Raw genomic sequence first — 21,243 nt, 5'->3', positions numbered from 1 at the left:
GAGCGTTGCTCGACGGGCTCGGCGTGCTGATGGTGGAGGAATTTTGCACTTCTCCTAATGTCCACACAGCTGCGGAAATCAGTGGCGTGCGCTGAATAGAAATGATGCTCATTGTCCTCACGGCAACAGCTGCGGTGGGAAGATAGTGCTGTAACGGGCCCGCAAGTAGCGCAGCAACTCCCTCACTCACACAAGCCCCTGGATTTACATATCGTCCTACATTATGTGTCACAATGAGGTCAAATGAGAAGGGCGTACACTCCGAGCCCTCCCTGAGCGTGTTCCACCTCATCGCACCTGGAGCCGGGCTTTGTGACCAGGTAGTGTGTTTATGCACGGACCCGTGTTTGTGTGCGGCGGCTCTCACTGACCCTCCCCCTCTGTCTGATGGAGGAGTGAGGGATTAGCATGGATTTGATGGCCACGGTGAGATTTACAGCTGCCAGTGGTGCTGAGTTTAGAGCCTGTTGGGAGGAACTGATTACACTTTGAGAACATGATGAAACCTTTGATGATTGTCATGTCGCTTTTAGAAATGCTGTGAATGAGTCGAGGTGTGTTTCTGTGCGTCATCGCTTTTGTATGTCGATTACATACATCATTACACTGATGTAGGCATTTAAAAAAAAAAAAAATCACGAGAGGCACAAAACAAATGCAGGAGGCAGCATGTTTTCATATTGCCTGGCCTTGTCCTTACATAAACTATACGGAGAATTTGACCTTCATCCAATGACCACAACATGTAGGGGAACAATGGATTATGTATTTATGCGAATGGAACCAATTTTAAATACCTTAGAGGGCCGATATGTCAGTTGTTTGAGTCTTAAAAGAACGCGAGAAGGAGTGCATAGAAAAATTAAAACCACAGAGCCGCCTTAAGAAATAGAGTAAATAGATTAAATACTCCATAAGCGGAGGAGCTGATCAAGAATTTATAACCTGAAATCATACTGATATGGTCTCGGTTTACAATTTTATTTCTAATGAAAAATATGCCCCCATCAGAGCTCATCTATTAATCAAGGATTAGTTTAGTCTTTCAGATCATGTTTGGCCGAGTGAAGAAGAGTTTGAGATTATCGGTCCTTTTTAAGATCTCGACATGGAGCCATCCCGAGCGTGCGTGGAGGGAAAAGGTGTGTAATGAAAACAAGAAGGGGGAGAAGAAGAAAAAAAAAAAAGCAATCACGCTGCCTGCTCAGCGAGATTTATTATCTATGTGGTATCATAGCAACAGATACAGATTGCTTGAGCAAATATTCCCTTAATTCCGTATTTGTTTTTAAAGGCTCTCATGTATGGAGGCAGATGGCAGAAGAAGCCACGCTATCTGCCGTCCTAAATGTCTGCTCTTTTTTTTTTTGGAGGTTTTAAAAGTGTTTGCTGTGCATTTGGCTGCGCACAAGCACCCAGCGTACGCCAGCACAGAAGGCTGCTGGCCACAGTGAGGGGACTTTGCCAGTTCTCAGTAAATATTCACAATATGCTGTTTGTGTACTCTGGCCTGTCCTCCTCTGAGTGCCCCCCCCATCTACTCACTGACCATGTGTCAATATTGTCTGAGCGCCTATAAAGCAGGACTAACGTGTCTCGTCTGTTTTTCTTGCAGCGGTGCGTTTTCCGAGGTGGTGATGGCTCGGGAGAAGGCCACGGGAAAGATGGTCGCAATCAAATGCATCCCGAAGAAAGCGCTCAAGGGGAAGGAGACGAGCATCGAAAATGAAATTGCCGTCCTTAGGAAGTAGGTAGCGCATGACTGAGCTTTCAGAGGAAGATCACCACTTTAGAAAGGGTCACCGACTTGCATCGTCCTGTGGGGAGGGCCGGGGGGAGCTTGTGTTTTCTCTCACTCCGCTGAGTGCAGATAGAGAATTTAGTCTCAGTTTATTGAACAGTCATTGTCAGGCTTAAGTGACTTCCCTGTCGAACCCCATTTATCCACCATTTTGGGTCTTCAGAGTGTACACACACACACACACACACACACACACACACACACACACACACACACACACACACACACACACACACACACACACACACACACACACACACACACACACACACACACACACACACACACACACACACACACACACACACACACACACACACACACACACACACACACACACACACACACACACACACACAGGGTATGATAGGATTGCATTGACACCAGATGACACTCCATCTTCCTCCAGGGCCCGATGGGTAATTCCCCCGACCAGCTCAGTTATCAGTTACTCTTGAAGTGAGCGCGCCAGTTGTTGGGTGTAGTTGCCTGGTTACAGTTGCTATCCTTTGACTTCCTCCATTTTTCTCTCTGTCTCTGTGTCTTGGTTCCTCATCCATTTTCCTCTTTCTTTTCATACCCTTTACTTGTCTTTGTTGGTCTAATGGTCCTCGAACCCCAACTTCATTTTCATTCTGGACTTTGAAAAGAAGGAAGTTGTCAAGGTTGTTTAGTCCTTTGAGACTCTCCCTGCGTTTTCCTCTTCCACCCCCACCTTTTCCTTTTCAAACACCGGCCCTTCTGAAGACACTCTGCATATTACCTTGACTCGCAGAGGCTTTTTTTCTCTCGTTGCCTGGACACACTCCCAGCATCTTGATCTGTCCTATATCATTTTCTTCAGGCGATCCTGCTGACAGGGGTTGCCGCTTCATGACTCATTGATCAGCATCCTCTAAGAATCGCCCCGCTCTCCATCACGTACAAAAGGTTTTCTCCCCCCCTGTGGGAACAATACACGTTCCCAGGTTCATTTTTGACAAGCGTCCACGTAGATATGTGCTCAAACAAGGGGCTGTAACAGAAATATAAAGAAGGACCTGCCCTCCGATGGTAGGGCATCCTTTTAACAAAAGAAAAGGCTAATTGCATTTGTGGCCTGTGCTGAAATGAACAGAAACTGACAGCAAGCAAAGTGACTCCTCTGTTCTGCCTCCCCAGGATAAAGCACGAGAACATAGTGGCTCTGGAGGACATCTACGAGAGCTCAAACCACCTGTACCTCATAATGCAGCTGTGAGTACATCAGCCCACTCTCTTGTTTGTTTAGGTCAGTTCTCTGCTTCCCCTTTAGCCTGTCATTTTGATAATGTGTTGTGTTCTTTGCTTGAGTAAGCGTCTGTAATGTCCTTGAGGCATCTTTGCCTGAGTTAACACAGTGAGGAGCAAGTCCTTATTAAAAAAGCAACATTATACCGCATGTAGCGCTACTAAATAACAGCGATGTCATAACAGACATTAAAACATTTAATCAGTATTTCTAGATGATATTTTAGTCCAAATTAGACATTTTGGGGAAAACATCTATTTGCTTTGTTGATGAGATTTTGATCAATACCATTCTCATACATGTGCAATAAATATAAAGCTGAACCCAGGAGCATAGACTGTATATAAAAGTGGACGTAGTTTCCAGGTCTGAAAAGTGAAGCCAATGCAGAAGTGCCTTAAAGTGTAATACAGCCAAGGGCCAGTAGGGGTTGGCTCCAAAAAACATCTATCTCCATAGACTTTCACTCAACATCTCTTTTGAAATACAAAGTCAATACATTTTGCCCACAAGCCAAAATGGTGTCATTCACTAAATTCCCTCCTTCTGGTCAATGTTCTTGTGGTCCATGTGAAGATTTTTTTCTAAATTAATTGGATATTTGGCCTCAAGGAGAGGTATGTTTTTGGGGCATGCAGTCCTTTGATTAGCAGGCCTGTGGTGCAGTCAGGTTTCCGTTGCCAGTGGGCGGGGCGTAATGTTCCCGGGTTCCCAACAAGATCGAGTCAGATTTACTGCTCGCTCCTCCCTGGCTCGTCCAAATATGCCCACCTGTGGCTCCAAAAACAGCGAGATGGCGAAGGCCAAAATGCTGAACTCGAGGCTTCAGAACGGCAGCTCACAAAACAATTTGTGATGTCACGGTTGGTTGCCGTTAGCTCATTTTAGCATAAAGACGAGAAACGGGGTGAAACACAGGCACCTGTGTGGCGTACACAAGGAATATTGAACTACGTTTTTATTAGAATGTAAAAATCACAAAAGGCAATTGTAGTACTATATACAGACATTACTGGTAATGAAATGTTTTGGTTATAGTAGATGCCATCTCAGGCTAACATCTTGTCATCAATGTGATCCAGGCGGTCTCTGTACTTGTCTCTGTTAATTAGTGAGACAAAGTCAGGCTAGCTGTCCCTCCATTTCAAGTCATTGTTGCTATGCTAAGCTACCCCTCTCCTGGCTGCAGCGTAGTATTTGGCAGACGGATGTGAGAGTGCTATCAATCCTTCAAATCCTCTGCAAGAAAAGGAATATTTCCTTTAAGCTCTAACAGTTTAAGCTTTATCTTGAGTTTCTGTTTGGGCTGTTATTTTAACATTATGATCATTTTAAACCTGTACTTATGTTGTAATAAGTATATTGTCTGCTGTTACTGTTTTCCTGTGAATGGCTTGCTGTATTCCCTCATGACTTCCCAGACCTGCACCCAAATAATTTCACAGTGTTTGTGACTAATGCACCAGCAGTTAAGCCAGCGATTATCTGCCCCCCTTTGTATCTGTGAAAGGTGCTTAATGGTGTCTTCAAGTCTCCCTTATATAAACGGTGACTGCCAGCCGTTCGTGAAAGCAGGCACATGCTCCTAATGCTCAACTTAATGAGTCATTGTTGTGTCTTTGCATTTTGTAATTTCAGCTTACAGTCGATGGCTGATTCATCCAATAAACCAATAGACACTATACTTAAAAAAGAAAGTGTGTTAGAAGCACCAACTGATTTAACATCAAATTAAATTAATTAAAACTCTAATTTAAATCCAATGCAAAGGTCTTGGATAAAATCAAACATTCCTTGTGCCAGCTTTCTACCAGTCTGCTGACCTGTATGGTTCACTTCCTTGATTTCTTCACAGCCTTTGTACAAAAGCCACATTTCAGAAAAGTGTCTGTCCTGCAGTGTTGACTCTTAAAAACTAGAGCCATTCAAAATGTGGGACGTAGTCTCCATATGTGGGACACAAGACAAGAGAGACAAATGCTTTGTATTCTCACATTAAGTGTAACACCTGGTCATTTTATGTGAAAATTAGGATTTTGTTGCAGGAGGTCAGACTGATTGCAGGTTCAAATAGTTACAAAACTCCACAACTTTTCTTTGACAAGGGGAATTAAAATGCAACATCGAGAGTTTCACCTAAACGCAGTCTACTGAAGAACTATAAGGCATCTTGTCTACTGCATGTGGGTTAACAGCTACAAATGAAAAATATCAAAAATTTTTTAGTCTTGGAAACATCATATGTGAGTAATATAGTGAAACATGGATAAAGAAAAAGTCTCTTTTATCGTAAGGCTTTCTTACAGTCAGATTCAAATGTGTGTAGGTGGGTGTGTAAGTCTGTATATATGTGCGCATGTATGCAGTATATGAAGTGTATATGCTTAAATGTGTGTAAATGAATGGGGACCTACAGTATATATGTATTTCTTTTCACTTTTACCTAATTTACTGAAGGATTGCGTGTGTAAAATCACATGCAAACTCCACACCACCCGCAAAAAATGTCTTAAGCAGATCCACTAACGACGTGCAGTGAGGATTGTGTCTTTCAAATGTGCAGTTTAACACACGTTGTCCATTTTGCGTGTTTGCCTCCATGCGTATGTGATGTTGGACGTTTCTAGTTAAACGGGCAAAATACTGGGAGGGGAACTGCAAATACATAAATGTAGCACCCGCAATGATATTTACTAAACCTGAAAGTAGAAACAGGAGAAGTGATTGCGTGTTTATTTTAGTACGACTGAAGGTATTAATCAGGTGCACAAATCAGGAGAGACGGCTGCTCTTATTGTTGTGAGAAGGAGACGCAGGGAAACCAAAGAATACGTTGAGAACGTGGTTTTACACCTGTAGAAATAATTTTGATGTCAGAGGCATAAATGATTCAGACATATCGTCTGTCCAGCGATGACATTTCTGAGTTATTGAATGAACTGAATGATGATTTCAAACCAATAACAAGGAGGAGACAACGCAGTGCAACATACATTTTTTTCCCCCCTGCGACTCAGCATTTCCCTGCCTCTGGGTCATTCCAGCGTATCACTGCTTGGACATCCCACCCAGTCCCGTTATTCAGGTGTACTGTCCCAGGTCCTGAATGTGTCCCGCAGAACTCACAAGTAGATTCATAGGGTTCACGAGCACTCGCGAGGCACTGAATAAACTAATTCACCTGCTCATCACATAAAGAGCTGGACCTGCTGATCGGTGTTTGTTAGAGGATCTAATCCACCTTTTATTTGCCGAAGCCGTTTTTTTTTTCTTTCTCCAGATATCTTGCCATCTTCTCATAATTTCATCTATTGATCTTTTTGTTATTTCCACGGCATTGACTTCCTTGCTGATAATCTTTTTTCTTGTTATATTTGTTAATTTCAATGGGATCAAATTTCCTTTTGCTTTTGCAGTCACTTTAACACACGGAAATGCCTCGTTTAATTAGAGCGATTTGCACCTAATATGAAAGAAGCAATTACTCTCAGTAAATCACCCGCAAAACGGGTTTCAAAAGCAATGTGCAATTTAGTACCCTTTATTTGAGATCTTAGTAAATCAGACCCTTAGTTACTTTTGTCTTATGTCCACCTAAATCACTTTGTAATCATACTTTGCTCCATAAATGAACTGTTACCATTATCAGTGTTATATAAACTAGTCTTCCTTTGCGTGTGCTGACAGGGTGTCTGGAGGTGAGCTGTTTGACCGCATTGTAGAAAAGGGCTTCTACACGGAGATGGATGCCAGTCGGCTCATTCGGCAGGTTTTGGATGCAGTAAACTATCTGCACTTAATGGGCATCGTGCACAGAGACCTAAAGGTACCACACTATTTAATATTCATGATCAAACATGCATTTGTTGTTGAAGCGCTGACTGTGTTTTGCCGCTGGTCCATGAGATCTCTTCAGCCTTCCTGAGAGGGAGTCCCTGCTGTTTAAGTGACGTTACATTTGGTGGTGATCACCCACACAGGTCAAATGTCAGGGATTTTCCTTCTCCGTGAAAACTGATGAAGCCTCTTGGATGAGCCACAAAAACTCTTTAAAGCCAAATCCAGGGGATTTAGTTTCATGTTTTGTCTGACATTTTACTGCCTGAATGACTAATATCCAACTGCATAGAAAAAGAAATGCACACCAGCTTATATAAGTACCCAGACAGCTTACATAAGTATGCAGACAAACAAGCACAGGTACTTGTTTTGACTCATTCCTTTTATTTTCAGCCTGAGAACCTGTTGTACTTCAGTCCTCATGACGAGTCAAAGATCATGATCAGTGACTTTGGCCTGTCCAAGATGGAGGGAACAGGTGGCGTGATGGCCACCGCCTGTGGAACACCTGGATATGTGGGTGAGGATGCTCTCTGAGCTGCGGCTTTGGTGAAAAGTTAGTCTGAGATAATTAGATGTTCTAGTTGGCTAAACACAACCTGATTTAATTTGCCAGTAGCCACAGGTTAACCTTCGCCATCTGCTACAGGCAATCCAACAAATATTAATGTTCTTCTCCAGCCTCTGTGTCATGGTGAAAGGTCAAACACTGTCTGCATTGTTTTGCTATATAAATATGATTTTTAAATTTTTTTTTTTTTACTAATAATAAGATTAATTTCTTTGTTCCAGCTCCTGAGGTTTTAGCACAGAAGCCCTACAGTAAAGCTGTAGACTGCTGGTCTATCGGGGTCATCGCTTATATTCTGTGAGTACTTCATTTAAAAATATTGAAATAAGGTGAAACTTTCTTTGTGTTTGATACCTGTTAAAAAAAACAAAAAAAAAATCTTCATTCAGATCAGAAACCCACAGGAAAACCACAAAGTTTAAAAGCTCTTTATTGAAAGTGTCCTGACCAAGAAAGTTACAGTCACAGACAAACTTTGTAAAACAGTTAACATCTCTTAGGTCAGGCGAGCTCAACGCTAACGTTAGAATGCTAACATGCAGTGACCACGCTAAGATGGGGAGAGACTAAATGCCCTTGCAAGACATGCATATGCTCAAAACTCGAACCTCAACCTACAATAGCTACAATAAATAAAAATAGCAACATAACATCTTTAAGACAATGTGGTGCAGTGACTTAAAGACAACCTAAAATCATTCTAAAACCTTCAAACAACAACGTGAAAGAAACACATCCAGATTTTGATAAAGCCTTCTCGGTATTAAACCCCTGTTGGGTGAGCGATGCCCACAGCTGCTGTTTCCATATTACAGAGCCTGTAAGGCTTTCAGAGGAAAGTGTTATTTGAAGCTGCCAACCTGATTAAGTCAAATGTCGTTGCTCGTTGGCAAAGAGAAAATCTCTGGTGTTGTTATCTGTTCGTGAGGCGTGATGAATTTTAAGGTAATCAAATGTTTCCGATGTCCTCATAAGTGTGGCCTCTGCCGGGTGTTTGTAATGGAATAATTTATACTGTTGCGTAATCAAGAGCACAACTCAAATGTACAGCACATCTTCAATTTATATGCCAATTTCTTCCCATATCATATGAAAGTAGACTGTCATTGTCCTGTTATTTCCCTCTTAATGTTCATGTATTCTTGACAATCCCTCTGAACTGTCTCCTGTTGACATGCTATACGAAAAATCAAACTGCCAGTAAGTGAGATTAGGCCACAGCAAATCCTTTTAGATTTGGGTTAAAGTTTCTAACATCAGCTGGATGACGACATTCACATGGACTGCTGTTGTGTAATCATCCATCTTCATCTTCTCAGGCTTTGTGGCTACCCTCCTTTCTATGATGAGAACGATTCAAAGCTCTTTGAGCAGATTCTCAAGGCAGACTATGAGTTTGACGCGCCGTATTGGGATGACATTTCAGACTCTGGTGAGCTATGATGAACTCTGTGTTTGTGTGTGTGGTTTGGTTTTTATATTGTGTTTGAATAAACGGTCAAATGTTATATGACAGGTTGTTTAGTTCCCTAATGATATTCTGGAAAATAACAATCATATGTACAGAGTCCTGAAAGTGACCAAAAACCAATTAAAGCCTATTAGACAAATCTAAAACATAACAATTAATTAGAAATTAAAAATGTTGTTTTTTTGTCCTTCTGGTTAGTTGGTGAAATAAATCCATATATTTTTTCCCCCCTGTTGTATTTATTTCCCACTAGCTCGTTTAATATTTCTGCTCCTTACTTTTCTGGGATATTGGCATGCATTTTATTAATTTATCCAATTACAATTTTTTTTCATTTCATTTTTAGTAGAGTCCCAGTGAAGTGGAAGGGTGTATTTCAGATGCACCTAATCCTTGAAGTAAAAGTGACAACAATTGTTCCCATAGACAAAACTCCATGACTCATAGCTTTAGTGATTCTTAAGAGGTTAGCTCGTTAATGCTAATTAGAAGCTCAGATATACTGTTCCAGCTAAATAAATCAGTAGAAAAACAATCAATGAACCCTTTTCACAGCTTGTCCTAGCAAGAAAACCGCAGGTAAAATTATTACACGTAAAAACAGCTGTTTTAAATTTAGGAGAGCAGATCATTGTAGATGCTGGCTCACTGTCATGGTTCACTGGGACACTTGATGGAATGGAGTCATCGTCAACAAAAATGGTTTCATCTGTGCTTTTTCTGCAATCAGAAGGAAGTCAAAACGTGTGCTGTGAAAAACATCTTTTTGCCGTCTTGGTTTTGGAGGTTAAAGGAAAGTCATATGTTTTACTCTTTTTGGTTATTTAAGTTTTTTTTTTTTTTTCTTTTTCATTTGGCCTTCATTTGACAGTTAACAATTTAGACAGACCAGAAACGAGAAGAGCGTTATGACACATGCAATAAAGACCTTGCCAAAGACTGAACCATGGATTTTGTAATCATCTAGCATGCCCATTAACCATTACGCCAGTGGACAACCCTTCAGTTATTTTTTGACACACCGGGTAACCTCTCACTGTTGTATTTGTCAGGTTTGGGCCTCCATCGATAGATACAAAATAAATCCAATTTTTTTTTGGAAAGGACAATGCTTTAATGGCAGAGTTAGTTAGTTAATAATCATACTTGAATAGAGCACAACATGTTTTTGTGTAATTGTAAATTACTGACAAACATCAAATTCAACAGATCATTTAAAAAAAGTTTCCAGTCATACATTTGTATTTACTTGTGTTGAAATGGATGTCAGTTTTTTCTATCCATTACAATTGCCATGACTTTTAAACACAGCTAGTCTAGCATTTGTTGTTTCCTCCTTTAAAAACTGTACAAAGAACTAATTGGTGCTCATTGATAGTCACAGAACTTTAGTGAAGATTTAGCCAAGTGGAGTCTACATTATCCCAAAAAACTAGAATAATAGGGCTGGTATGTAGTACATGTGCACTCACATCATTGTCTTTGTTTTCTCTAAGTGGTATATCTAATTACATTGGTCTTTTTATGAACTGTCTTCATCCAGGACTACAGGACCCATAAAATACAGCATTGCAAACAAATTTGAATCCTTGAATGTGGCAGAGTACAAAACGTGTTCTCAGCTGGATGTGCTCTTGACTTTTTCACTTCCCTCCTCAGCCAAAGACTTCATCAGCTGCCTAATGGAGAAGGACCCAGAGAAGAGATTCACTTGTGATCAGGCTCTTGAGCACCCCTGGTGAGAAACTAACCGGCGCCACACTGCGCCCCAACCAGACAATCACAGGGAACTGCACATCTCGGTGCGATTACACAGCAGTGTGACGCAGATTGCCAGGCTTACGCATTTGTCATGGAGAGCTTGTCCTCCCACTGTCATCTGTCACCATAGCCGCGAGCCCACCTCTGCTCTGTACCGCCAGCCCTCAGAGAGAAATCTGCTGAATAAATGGATGCCATGAGTGGCAGGTGTGCTGAAGGATCCTTAAAGAATGTGGAAGCTTTAATGAACAATTGGGATGTCCTCCCAAGCCTGCGTCGCAGCTAATGAGAACGAGCTTGCGTGGGCTGCTGTCTCCAGCTGAGGTGGCCATTAAGGCTGTTTGCCAGTAATGGGCTTTTTGGGTCTCGGGCAGGTGGTCCTTCTGACACAAAGGTAACAGGTGTCATAAGAGAGAGAATTGGCTTTCATTGACAAGGTTTCATACACATATTAAGATGAATGTGACAGAGTGATACAGTGTGTGAACTCCTACAAAAACAACAGCCCATCAATCAGAGGTGTTTTAGCAGAAAGAAAGTAAATGATGGGAGCAAATAGGAAAACGGCATGAGGGTGATTCCCAGGGTATTACAGCACACAAGTAAATCATTGGGGTAATGCTGTTTTGGTACGTGTGAATTGTTGTTTACATGATCTAAAAGGAGTTGGCTTTATTTTCCAGGATTGCTGGAGGCACTGCTCTCTGCAAGAACATACACGAATCTGTCAGTCGGCAGATGCGGAAAAACTTTGCCAAAAGCAAATGGAGGGTAAGCGCAGGAGACCGTCTTGGTTATTGCATATTACTACAAACACAAACACAATATTTTAATTTACTCTCTTTTTGAATGAAAAAAAAAACCATGTAGGTGGTTTCATCTCTCCGGGGACGTGTCTTTAGTATTACACCTTTCTGTTTACACCCTCTCTTCACAGCAAGCCTTTAATGCGACGGCTGTGATCCGCCACATGAGACGTCTGCAGCTGGGCACCAGCTTTGGCAGCAGCCTCCACAGCAGCAACTCGGTCCCCAACGCTCAGAGCAGAGCTCCGGCCAAGAGCCAGTCTGTGGACTGCGCCCCGCTCTCCCTGAAGGACTGTGAGTGACACTTCAGACGCTCACGTTGACCAACGCGAACATGTGGAACTTCTAATACCGCACTCAGCGCGGGCCTTTTCACTCCGCTGTCTTCCCCATTAAGTTAATCGGCAGCTGTTAAACAAGCTCTCAAGGTCTGATTTTCAACAGTTTAGTCATTTAGTTTAACATATGATCTTTAAAAATTTAACTCTCTGAGCAATCCTTATTTACTAACCATTATATAATTTTGCTCTCATAATAAAATAATCATTTATTAAATTATTCTACAAAAATTCATGAAGAAATTCTAATTCTAGCTTATCAACTGTTTTATAGTGGTTTTATGATTTATAGATTGGATATTTTATACACTAAGTTCTTAATTAAGTAGAAATCAAATCATGGGATGAAATGAAAATGAAAACGGTTAATAACTGCAGCTTTAATGTCCATAGTATACAGTTGTATATCACAGATGGTGCTGTGGTGGTGACAGTCTGCCCAATATGATCTAATAAACAAGAAGAAAATTTAAAGCCAACGATTTCTCGAAACCATACGACCGGTGGTTTGTTCCTGTCCTCAAATACGATCCACAAGTGTGTTTCCCGGTTTAGGTTTAGGCACTTGGTTGGGCAAAGATAATGGTTTGGGTTAAAATGATGACTTGAAATGTTTTGTTGTCATGGCAACAGTAAATGCGGTTGTAAAAAAAATTATTGACTAATCTTTGCAAAGGGGAAGAGAACAGGTCTCTTGCACCCAAATCCATCACTGAATCAAAACATCCACCCAACTCGCCTCCTCCTAACAAGGAGAAACCATTATGTAGACAACATCTGAACTGCGTCACTTCTCTGAGTCACGTTCCTGTGATTCCACAACAAAATGTCATATTTGACTTTCTTTTGGCATTTCTTCCATGGTACCAACTGGAAATTTGAATACATTACTTGCTATCACATAATGCAGTGTAACCGTAAGAGGTCTTGGGCGTTTCATGTCAGGTCAAAAGTCATTGATGACAAGACACCTTAGACACCAGATTGTTTTTAATTGATGTGACTGCTAGAGGTAGCTTTAAAATGTCACTGTGGGTTGTAATAAGCTGCATGCTCAAAATGACCTACAGAGTATTTTTTTTTTTTGGAAAAAGGACAGTCTCTAGCAAGGATACTGTATTTTTCATGATGCCAAAAAATTCCCTTAAAAAAACTGACAGTCCTATGAATTATTTTCAGAATAGCCAAAGCTTCATATAAGCTTATTTATCTTTGCCATGAATGGCCAAACTGTGTATTATTATGGATATTATTCCATGGCTGAATATTGCATTTACTTTCGTTAAAAAAAATAAATAAAAGCTTACAGGGCTCAGCGGTTTTAGGATGTTATCCAACCATCCGACTAGCAGCTCTGAAGAAACACACCGGTCCCATTGAAAATCTAAAAGACTTGGACTTGTTTTTCTTCTCATCAAAAACTCAGTAAATGACATGCAACTTCTTCCTGAAACTATTTTTTTTTTCATTCACAGGTCCTCCGATAGCTCCTTTGCCATCTGGTGTTAAAGTGTACAATCAAGACTCTGATGCTGCCGCTCCCGTAGGAGAGGAACCGTCGGTGGTGGCTGAGCCGTCTCGGCCCCGCCCCTCCACGGTTACCGTCATCCACACTGGGACTAAATGACGCCAGGTTCCGCGGGAGGTGAGCTGGGAGACCACGGAGCTGTGAGACGGGGAAAATAAAACCACCCCAGGCCTCGTGATTCAACTTTGTTTCCCAGTTTGCCCATCCCGCCACCTCCCGTCTGTTTCTGCCTATCACGGGAGGAATTTGAGGAGCTCTGGCTCAGCTCCATTTACCATGGCTCAGCACGGCATCCCCTGCCTCCCTTCCCACTGTCATACAGACCTGGAAGTACAGAAGGGGAGCGACTCACCTGAAACTGTTAATGCAGAGGCCATGTCTAGCCTGGATCATGATCATCTAGCAGACAAACAAGCAGCCGGTCTAGGAAGTGCCACACTAAAGGAAACTCTTTCTTGAAGCTGCTGTCATATTCGACTGTGAGCGTAATTTCTGACAGGATGTTCCACTGTATGCCTTGTACAAATATCCTGCCTGGAACTGTTGAGTGGAGTCATGTTTATACAAGTGAAATATAAGCTTCAAGCTGTGGTCAATAGTTGTGACATCATCTGCACTCTGAACTTGTTATTTTGACAGCTTGTGTTAATTTGCTGTGGTATCTGCTGCAGTGGCTCTCGGCGTCATAACTCCCAACAGTAAGAGAGTATGTGTTGTGTCTCTGCTTTTTAGTGTGCGGGCATGAAATACAAGCAGGACAATATGCTTCAGTCATGGCTGGGATTGCTGAGAGGGCCAATGCATTGCACTAATGTATTGGAATATTTATTTTCTTACAATATATTATGACTTTTGTAAGAACACCACTTGCAGAAAATGTGTAAATGTGTTATTAGACCAGACTGAAAGGTCACTGCATTGAATGATAAAAATGCAGTATCTAATAGTTGTTACTTTGTAATTTTATTTGATGAATTCAATTTGCCGTGACTGTGAAGTCCTCCTTGACCACAGGAGGGCAACCACGTGTTGTCGCTTTGTGACCAGTTCTCAGGGATCTGCAGGGATGTGAACATGAAGCTAACCAAACCCCTCTCAGAGGGATCAAATGCCGCTGTTTCAGACGAGGATTGTTGAAGAGTCAAACCTCCAAATATTGCATATTATTCTAATGTGCCGCTGGGAGAGTTTGAGAGTTGTTTTCTTTCTTTATTGCCGGTATCAGGATCAACTAACCGGTACTGAATGGATTGTTTTCCCTTTAAAACCCCAAAACTATATTAGGATGTAAACCAAGTGTTCACCAGTGAAAAGTGCATTTATGTCTGTGGTAAAAAAAAAAAGAAAAAAAAGAAGAAGAATTGAAATGACAAATGAATGCGAATGTATCCTGGTTGATATTGTTCCACCTGCAGAGTCAGATCAGTCAAATCGGTAATGTACAGTTCAGTAGTTGCAATATTGTTGCTCTGCTTCCGCTCATGAAGTGGCTGGTCTAAAAAACAGCTCACTCACTCTGTTTAATCACTGTGCTTTCATACCGGCCTGTTGAATTTAGCAGAACCACTCTTTCTCCTTTTCTCTCCTGCTCACTCTCTAGAGACTTTCACACAGAGAAGAGGGGAGATCTGTCTTTGTATTTTCTCTGTGGTATTTCTATTTAATTTTAACCACTATACATGAATGGGCAAAAACAAAAATGAAACTTTCCACCAGAAATTGCCCAACATCGAAGGCTTGAATTATGAAAAACTGTGGTGAATATCGACAGACTTTGAGCCTCTACTTATTGTAAATACAACTCTCAACAACATTTGCTTGGTTCTTGAGTGTTTTATTTTTGTCTTCAAATATAGATTTCTCCCTAAAATCATCTAAAGAAAGCAAAATATGAAGCACTGAAATCACCTCAGTGTGCATGTATTACATGTTGCAGAAATGTGCTTTTGACATGTAGAGATTCATGTATTAAAAAAAAAAAAGAGGCTTGTTTGCATGTGTTGTTGCTTCTTTGACAGGAAGTAAATATCAAGTCATAGTTTGTAAACATTACTTATACAATATATGTAAGTATATTCACACTTCTGCTGCTTCTGGTGATAAAATAATTGCATATCTATTAAGCCAGGACACCAGTTTACTCCTTAACAGCTTGAATAACATATTTAACATTGTTTCCTCAACTTCATACTTCATGATGAATTATTTTAAAGTCATGTACAGAAAATGACACACTACTTCTGCTTATCTCAAGAGACCTCTAAAGAGACCTGTAAATCATCGGTTCTGTTGTAAGAAAAATTGACAAAACCTTTGGTGAAAAAATGAAAACTATTTAGAGTTATTGCCTTTGAACATGCAGCGGTCGGGTCTTTGGGATCCCAAACACTGTAAAACCAATATCTAGAAAACAAATCCAAATATGTCTAAAAAAATCTCATCCTGTAGCTGATGTCTTTACTGTGCTAGCAGTAATGTTGTAGTGAAGAATATAGTTGTGAAGTTAAGGATGTTTCTCTCCTTAAAACTGGCATCTGTCTGCTCACAGCATCACGTCTCCCCTCTGAGGCCTCCAGAGTCTCAGATGGCGTGACGGTTGTACTCCTGGGGAGGATGCATCCCGTCATAGTGGAACTCCCTCCACTGCTCGGTGCTCTCTCTGGTCCTCTCATCTTGCTCTGGAAGATTAGGAGCATTTCAGTGAGTGAATGAGCTCTTCCCTCTCAGCTGCATCCGATATGAACGGTTTACATACCATCATTCTCCTCTTCAGCGTAGCTCTCAAACTCATTCCTCTTCTCCTCGTGGAACTCTCTCCTTCGTTCATCAGCAGCCAAAACCTGCTTCTGCTCAGCTGCAAGCACAGCGGGTCGAATTAAATCATCAGCTTCTTAGATTCAGTCGTTTCATGTGCTATATTAATCTCACTGCTATTTGGTGTGGATTTGGAATTTATGTTCTTGGATGGAAATGGATGAGGAAATTGAAAGTTGGTACCAAAATGACAGACTGATAAAGAAGTACTCGCCTTTACTTTAGTTAAATTGGCAATAGAACAATTTAAAACAAAAAATAAGTGTTGCTTCAATCAAACTATGACTTAAAGGTACAAAATTATGAAGTTAAAAGTATGAAAAGTACTCATTCTTGGAAACTGACCATTATCATACATTATTAGATAATTAACACTGATGCAGCAGCACTTTAATGTAGTATGTTGTTGTTGAGATTGATTGAACTACTAAAGTAGCTCAGTCCAAAGGGTTCCAACAAGCCCTCTCCCCAGGATCACTGGGGATAAATCTTGAAGTCTGGAAATTAACTGCAGCAACATAAAGGAACCACAGTTTCCATTTAAAGCTCACATTCAAGTCTAGACACACACTCTCAAACACCAACACTAAACACAATAACTGGTAAACTTCATTTCAACAAATACCACAGAAGTGAATCACTGTGTCTGGGGATGTTTTTAAACACAGGCCAGCTATAGGCAGATGCCTGCAGGGCACCAGAGAAGGGAGGGAAACCCTTTGTGATATATTTCAGATGACCCATCTACTTTTAAAAGTCGTCCATTAACTCCCAACACTCATGTCACACGGTGAGCATAGCTAGATAAAAGCTAAAGTAAACTATGGACCTCTGCTACCCAATGTGAAAGGTTTTGCTTGATTTGGTATTCAGACTGAGTTAAAGTGTACCAACAGAATATTTGAACATCCTGCTGGGACGTGTGAAGAAGACGAGCACCCGTTCAAATACTCCGACCAGATGTCGGAGAGTACGTGAAGCTTACATACCGACTGCAGTAACATTATAAAAAGGCATCAGCTGAGACAGGGAACGTCTGGCACAGCCCTGCTAACCTTTTCAAAGTAAGGTCACGACCTTTGACCTTTTATCAGGGTTCTCAGCTCAAGTTTGTGCATGCAGTGGAAAATGAAGCTCATGTTGGGAATTCAAGTCATTAAGCTGTAAATTACAAGGTTGAACAAGATTTACAGATGAACGTAGAGGTCAGTATTTTGTCACAAACACGTGAAACTTATTCAGCGGAGTGATTATTGTGGTCACATAACTTCTTTTTTCTGGTTATCTCTTTCAGACATTGCACAGCAGGTTTAATCACCCATCATTTTATTCACCTCACACACCGCCGCTGACCTGCTTTCATGGCTCACCAACTCCCAGAAAAACTCCAAAGTCAAACGGCAGCATTCGTGTGGACTCAGATGTCGACGTTTAGATGTCAAAACTTTTTGCCTCAAAATTGTTCGTCACCTTATCCACCTACTGTAGTAATTGTTTTTGGTGCCAAGGAGGAACAATTGAAAGTCAGCGCTCAGCTTCAATCACTGATGTTAAAAACCACAAACCCAGCCAGAACTCTAGGTGTAGTTATGGATTCAGACCTCAATCTGAACAGCCATATTAAGACAATTCCAAAATCAGCCTACCTGAAGAATATATCAAGGATTAGAGGACTTGTGTCTCAACAGGATTTGGAAAAACTTGTCCATGCATTTATCTTCAGTAGACTCGACTACTGTAATGGTGTGTTTACAGGTCTCTGTAAAAAGTCAATCAGACAGCTGCAGCTGATTCAGAACGCTGCAGCTCGAGTTCTTACTAAGACCAAGAAAGTGGATCACATCACTCCAGTTCTGAAGTCTTTACACTGGCTTCCTGTCCAACAAAGAATCAACTTTAACATCCTGCTGTTGGTTTATAAAGCACTGAATGGTTTAGGGTCAAAATACATTTGTGATCTGCTGCAACCTTATGAACCATCCCGACTCCTCAGGTCATCTGGGACGAGTCTCCTTCCTGTTCCCAGAGTCAAAACTAAACGTGGAGAAGCAGCATTCAGTTTTTATGGTCCACATATCTGGAACAAACTCCCAGAAACCTGCAGGTCCGCTGCAACCCTCAGCTCCTTTAAATAAAGACTGACGACCTTTCTGTTTGCTGCTGACTTTCACTGAACCAGATTTGAGGATGTTTTAAACTGCACTGTAACTTTTATCCTCCTTTTAGCTTGATTAATGTTTTAATCACTGCTCTTACTTGTCCTTTTCTTTTGCCTTATGTTTTGATGCTTTTAATGGTTGTATGTGAAGCATTTTTAATTGCCTTATTGTTGAAATGTGCAATACAAATAAACTTGCCTTGCCTTACTGAAACAGCTAATACCTATATCAAATATTGTCCTTTACGCATTTCATCAGCCTGAAAGGGAGATGTGTTTTTATGTCAGTGTGCAGCAGGAGAGGCTCTTCAATGTGAGCGGATTATTTGTCTCACTTTTTCACTTGCTTTTCTCTCTGACCCCTCTCTGCCTGTGTGTTGGCACATTCCACATTCAGCTCCCAGCCGCTCACCCACTCACTCGTCCATCTCGGTCTTCTCACTCTGTTCTCTGCTTTGTGTTCATTTTGTTCATCCTTTAACTGCACAAAGTGTCTCGTTGTTGTTAGACACACGGCGAGTTACACAACTCAGACTAGGAGCAGCAGTATCAGTGTGCTCTCACCTTCCTGCTGGCAGACCTGCCCCTAACAGTGCCGTTAAATCACTCGAGAATGTCAAACATTGTGCAGTGTGTGAAGGCTTCAGAAGGGGACGCTGGCAGATGTCCACTGGTGTGTGTGTGTGTGTGTGTGTGTGTGTGTGTGTGTGTGTGTGTGTGTGTGTGTGTGTGTGTGTGTGTGTGTGTGTGTGTGTGTGTGTGTGTGTGTGTGTGTGTGAGAGAGCTCCATGCTGCCCCGTGGTTCCCGCTGCAGCCTCCAGCAGAGGAAGCAGAGGTGCTCTGAGGACAGACAGGTCTAAGGTGGCCTCTGGTCGTGCCAGGTCCAGAATACAGTTAACAGTTGCTGGCTGCCGTCATCATCAAAACATTCAGAGAGCTGTAAACATGTTTGCTCACTGTACAGTCAGGAAGCGAAAGGTCTGCATCTTATCGAGTAATTTCACCTCTTATTGAGGCCAGAAGTGAATTTTAATAAAACAAGACATACACATCTATCTCGGAGATTAATGCCACCCGTTTTCAGCACAGTATCACAGCGTTATGATCAGGATGAAGACAAAAAAAAAAGGTACAAAAGAGGTTTCATCTCTTGTTCCATGCAGAATTCAGCGCCTTAACAAAGGTACCAGTACTATTTAGCTTGTGTGTATACGATCAATGCTGTGACTTGTGGATCTCTAGCATGTTGTACATACTTTTTTTCTATTGATGTATATTCCAATGTATCGGGCTCTTTTTCAGGGTGAGACACATTTTCTACAGTTAAAGTTTAATTTGGTTATTTTTAGACTCCAATGCGTCACGTTGACACTTGTGGAGTGATCTACCCTTCACTGTCATGTTTTTAGAGTTATGCCAGTTTCTATTAAAATCATCAAATGTGAAAGCTTTTAATGGGAACTTTGGGACTTCAAATGGGACTACAATCAAATTATTTTACATTAAATTTGCCTGGCAGTGATTGTCTTTTGACCAGATTAACTTCCCCATAACATCAGCAGAAAAAGAAAGGTGAATCATGAAGATTTATCTAAACATTTGCAAATATTACTTGTTTTAAGAGTCAACAACGATGACAGGTGTGCAGGACCAAAAACTCTCCACTGTAAGGAATCCAAAAGTGGTTCCCGTTTTTAAGAATTATATAATACATTATTAAGAATAACTTTAAGCTGTCAACACTGCAGGATTGATCGGTTACTTGCTCAAAATGAATCCTAAAGATTTATTAAGATGAATGGTTCTCGATTCAACATATTGACTTCTATTAAGGTGTGAGGGTGATACTGCTGCCAAAACCTGTCCTGTATAATGACACACAGATGCCACCAAATACCACAAACACACAACCACATACACAGACACACATTTTGGCTGACCAGACCACAGTCCAAAGTTTTTTAAGGTGAACTCACCGTTAATCTCATCCTGAGACTTCGTAGCCCGTCTGCTGCGTCTTCTGAAGAAGTTTAAGGCATCGGCCTCTTTCATAAAGATCCTCTTCTGAGGACCTGCAGTGGACACAGGAGTTGGTTCAGCTGACAACATTAAGGGATAAAAAGGGAGGATGGCAACAGTAGGAGATATGCAGCTGATGCAGCTGATGTAGCTCCTTACCTTGCGGATCTTTAACTCTGCCTGTGCTGCTGGGCACAGCTGCAGACTTGGCCTCTGGAGACACTGAGGACAAAATGTGAAAGGGCCAAACTAAATCACAGAGTCTGATGTCTCATGCTTACCTCTCCATGAATTACAAAGAAAAAAACAATAGGGCTTTCGCACCATCGGTGCTCGGGCCCTAATAAACATCTGACATTACAATGTTTTTGAGAAGATACAAATGATATTCAAATCCATAAGTGCCATTAAAAATAAGCCACGTTCTTCTGCACGAAACTCACAGGAAAGTGCCAGAAGCACAGTGAGGAGAGCCAGCAGGGTTGCATACGTCCAGGACATCTTTACCTCTGTGTCTGAATTGTTTTTGAGATATGAGCAGTGAAGGAGAGCAGGAGGGAGTGAGGTGAGTGTCTATGAGAGAGGTGGGGTTGGAGAGCCCGGGGCAATATTGACTGCTTGTCAGTGGAGGGAGGGAGTGACCGTGCAGATCTGATAAGAGGCTCAGTCCAACAAAGACCTGAGTGGGCTTCCAAGTGTGAGGAATGTGCTGGAGGTTTAATTTTGACTTAATAAACCCACTGCTTTTTTCCATTTTAGCTGCAATTAAATGAAGCTGATGTGACACCATAAATGGACCCATTGTACCGTGCACCTTCAGCAGCACAGGCCTGTGAGGGCCTGTTTCTTTAATCACATAGGGGAAA

At 41.4% G+C, this 21,243-nt stretch overlaps 2 protein-coding genes across 2 annotated transcripts in view; one reads left to right on the top strand and one right to left on the bottom strand.

The window, feature by feature from the left end:
• Window positions 1-15,199, top strand: part of camk1db (calcium/calmodulin-dependent protein kinase 1Db) — a 23,071-nt gene extending 7,872 nt beyond the window's left edge. The window contains exons 2-11 of the mRNA XM_069695174.1: window positions 1,616-1,747; window positions 2,963-3,037; window positions 6,759-6,897; window positions 7,305-7,431; window positions 7,704-7,779; window positions 8,802-8,914; window positions 10,613-10,691; window positions 11,398-11,485; window positions 11,652-11,814; window positions 13,334-15,199. Coding sequence (XP_069551275.1) covers window positions 1,616-1,747; window positions 2,963-3,037; window positions 6,759-6,897; window positions 7,305-7,431; window positions 7,704-7,779; window positions 8,802-8,914; window positions 10,613-10,691; window positions 11,398-11,485; window positions 11,652-11,814; window positions 13,334-13,485 — 1,144 coding nt within the window. The 3' untranslated portion in view covers window positions 13,486-15,199. The remainder of the gene's footprint in view (window positions 1-1,615; window positions 1,748-2,962; window positions 3,038-6,758; window positions 6,898-7,304; window positions 7,432-7,703; window positions 7,780-8,801; window positions 8,915-10,612; window positions 10,692-11,397; window positions 11,486-11,651; window positions 11,815-13,333) is intronic.
• ucmab (upper zone of growth plate and cartilage matrix associated b) lies at window positions 14,723-21,243 on the bottom strand. The gene is made up of 5 exons (XM_069695177.1): window positions 20,821-21,243; window positions 20,537-20,599; window positions 20,335-20,430; window positions 16,142-16,240; window positions 14,723-16,064 (listed from the first exon to the last, which is right to left on the bottom strand). Exons 1-5 carry the CDS (start codon window positions 20,876-20,878, stop codon window positions 15,967-15,969), a joined length of 414 nt encoding a protein of 137 aa, XP_069551278.1. The 5' UTR covers window positions 20,879-21,243; the 3' UTR covers window positions 14,723-15,966.

This window comes from Brachyistius frenatus, unplaced genomic scaffold (genome assembly GCF_029030835.1).
Source record: "Brachyistius frenatus isolate BFR_SWC_R1_liver_20210118 unplaced genomic scaffold, ASM2903083v1 Contig_19, whole genome shotgun sequence".
Classification (NCBI taxonomy): domain Eukaryota; kingdom Metazoa; phylum Chordata; class Actinopteri; family Embiotocidae; genus Brachyistius; species Brachyistius frenatus.
This window is presented reverse-complemented; position numbering and strand designations above follow the sequence as displayed.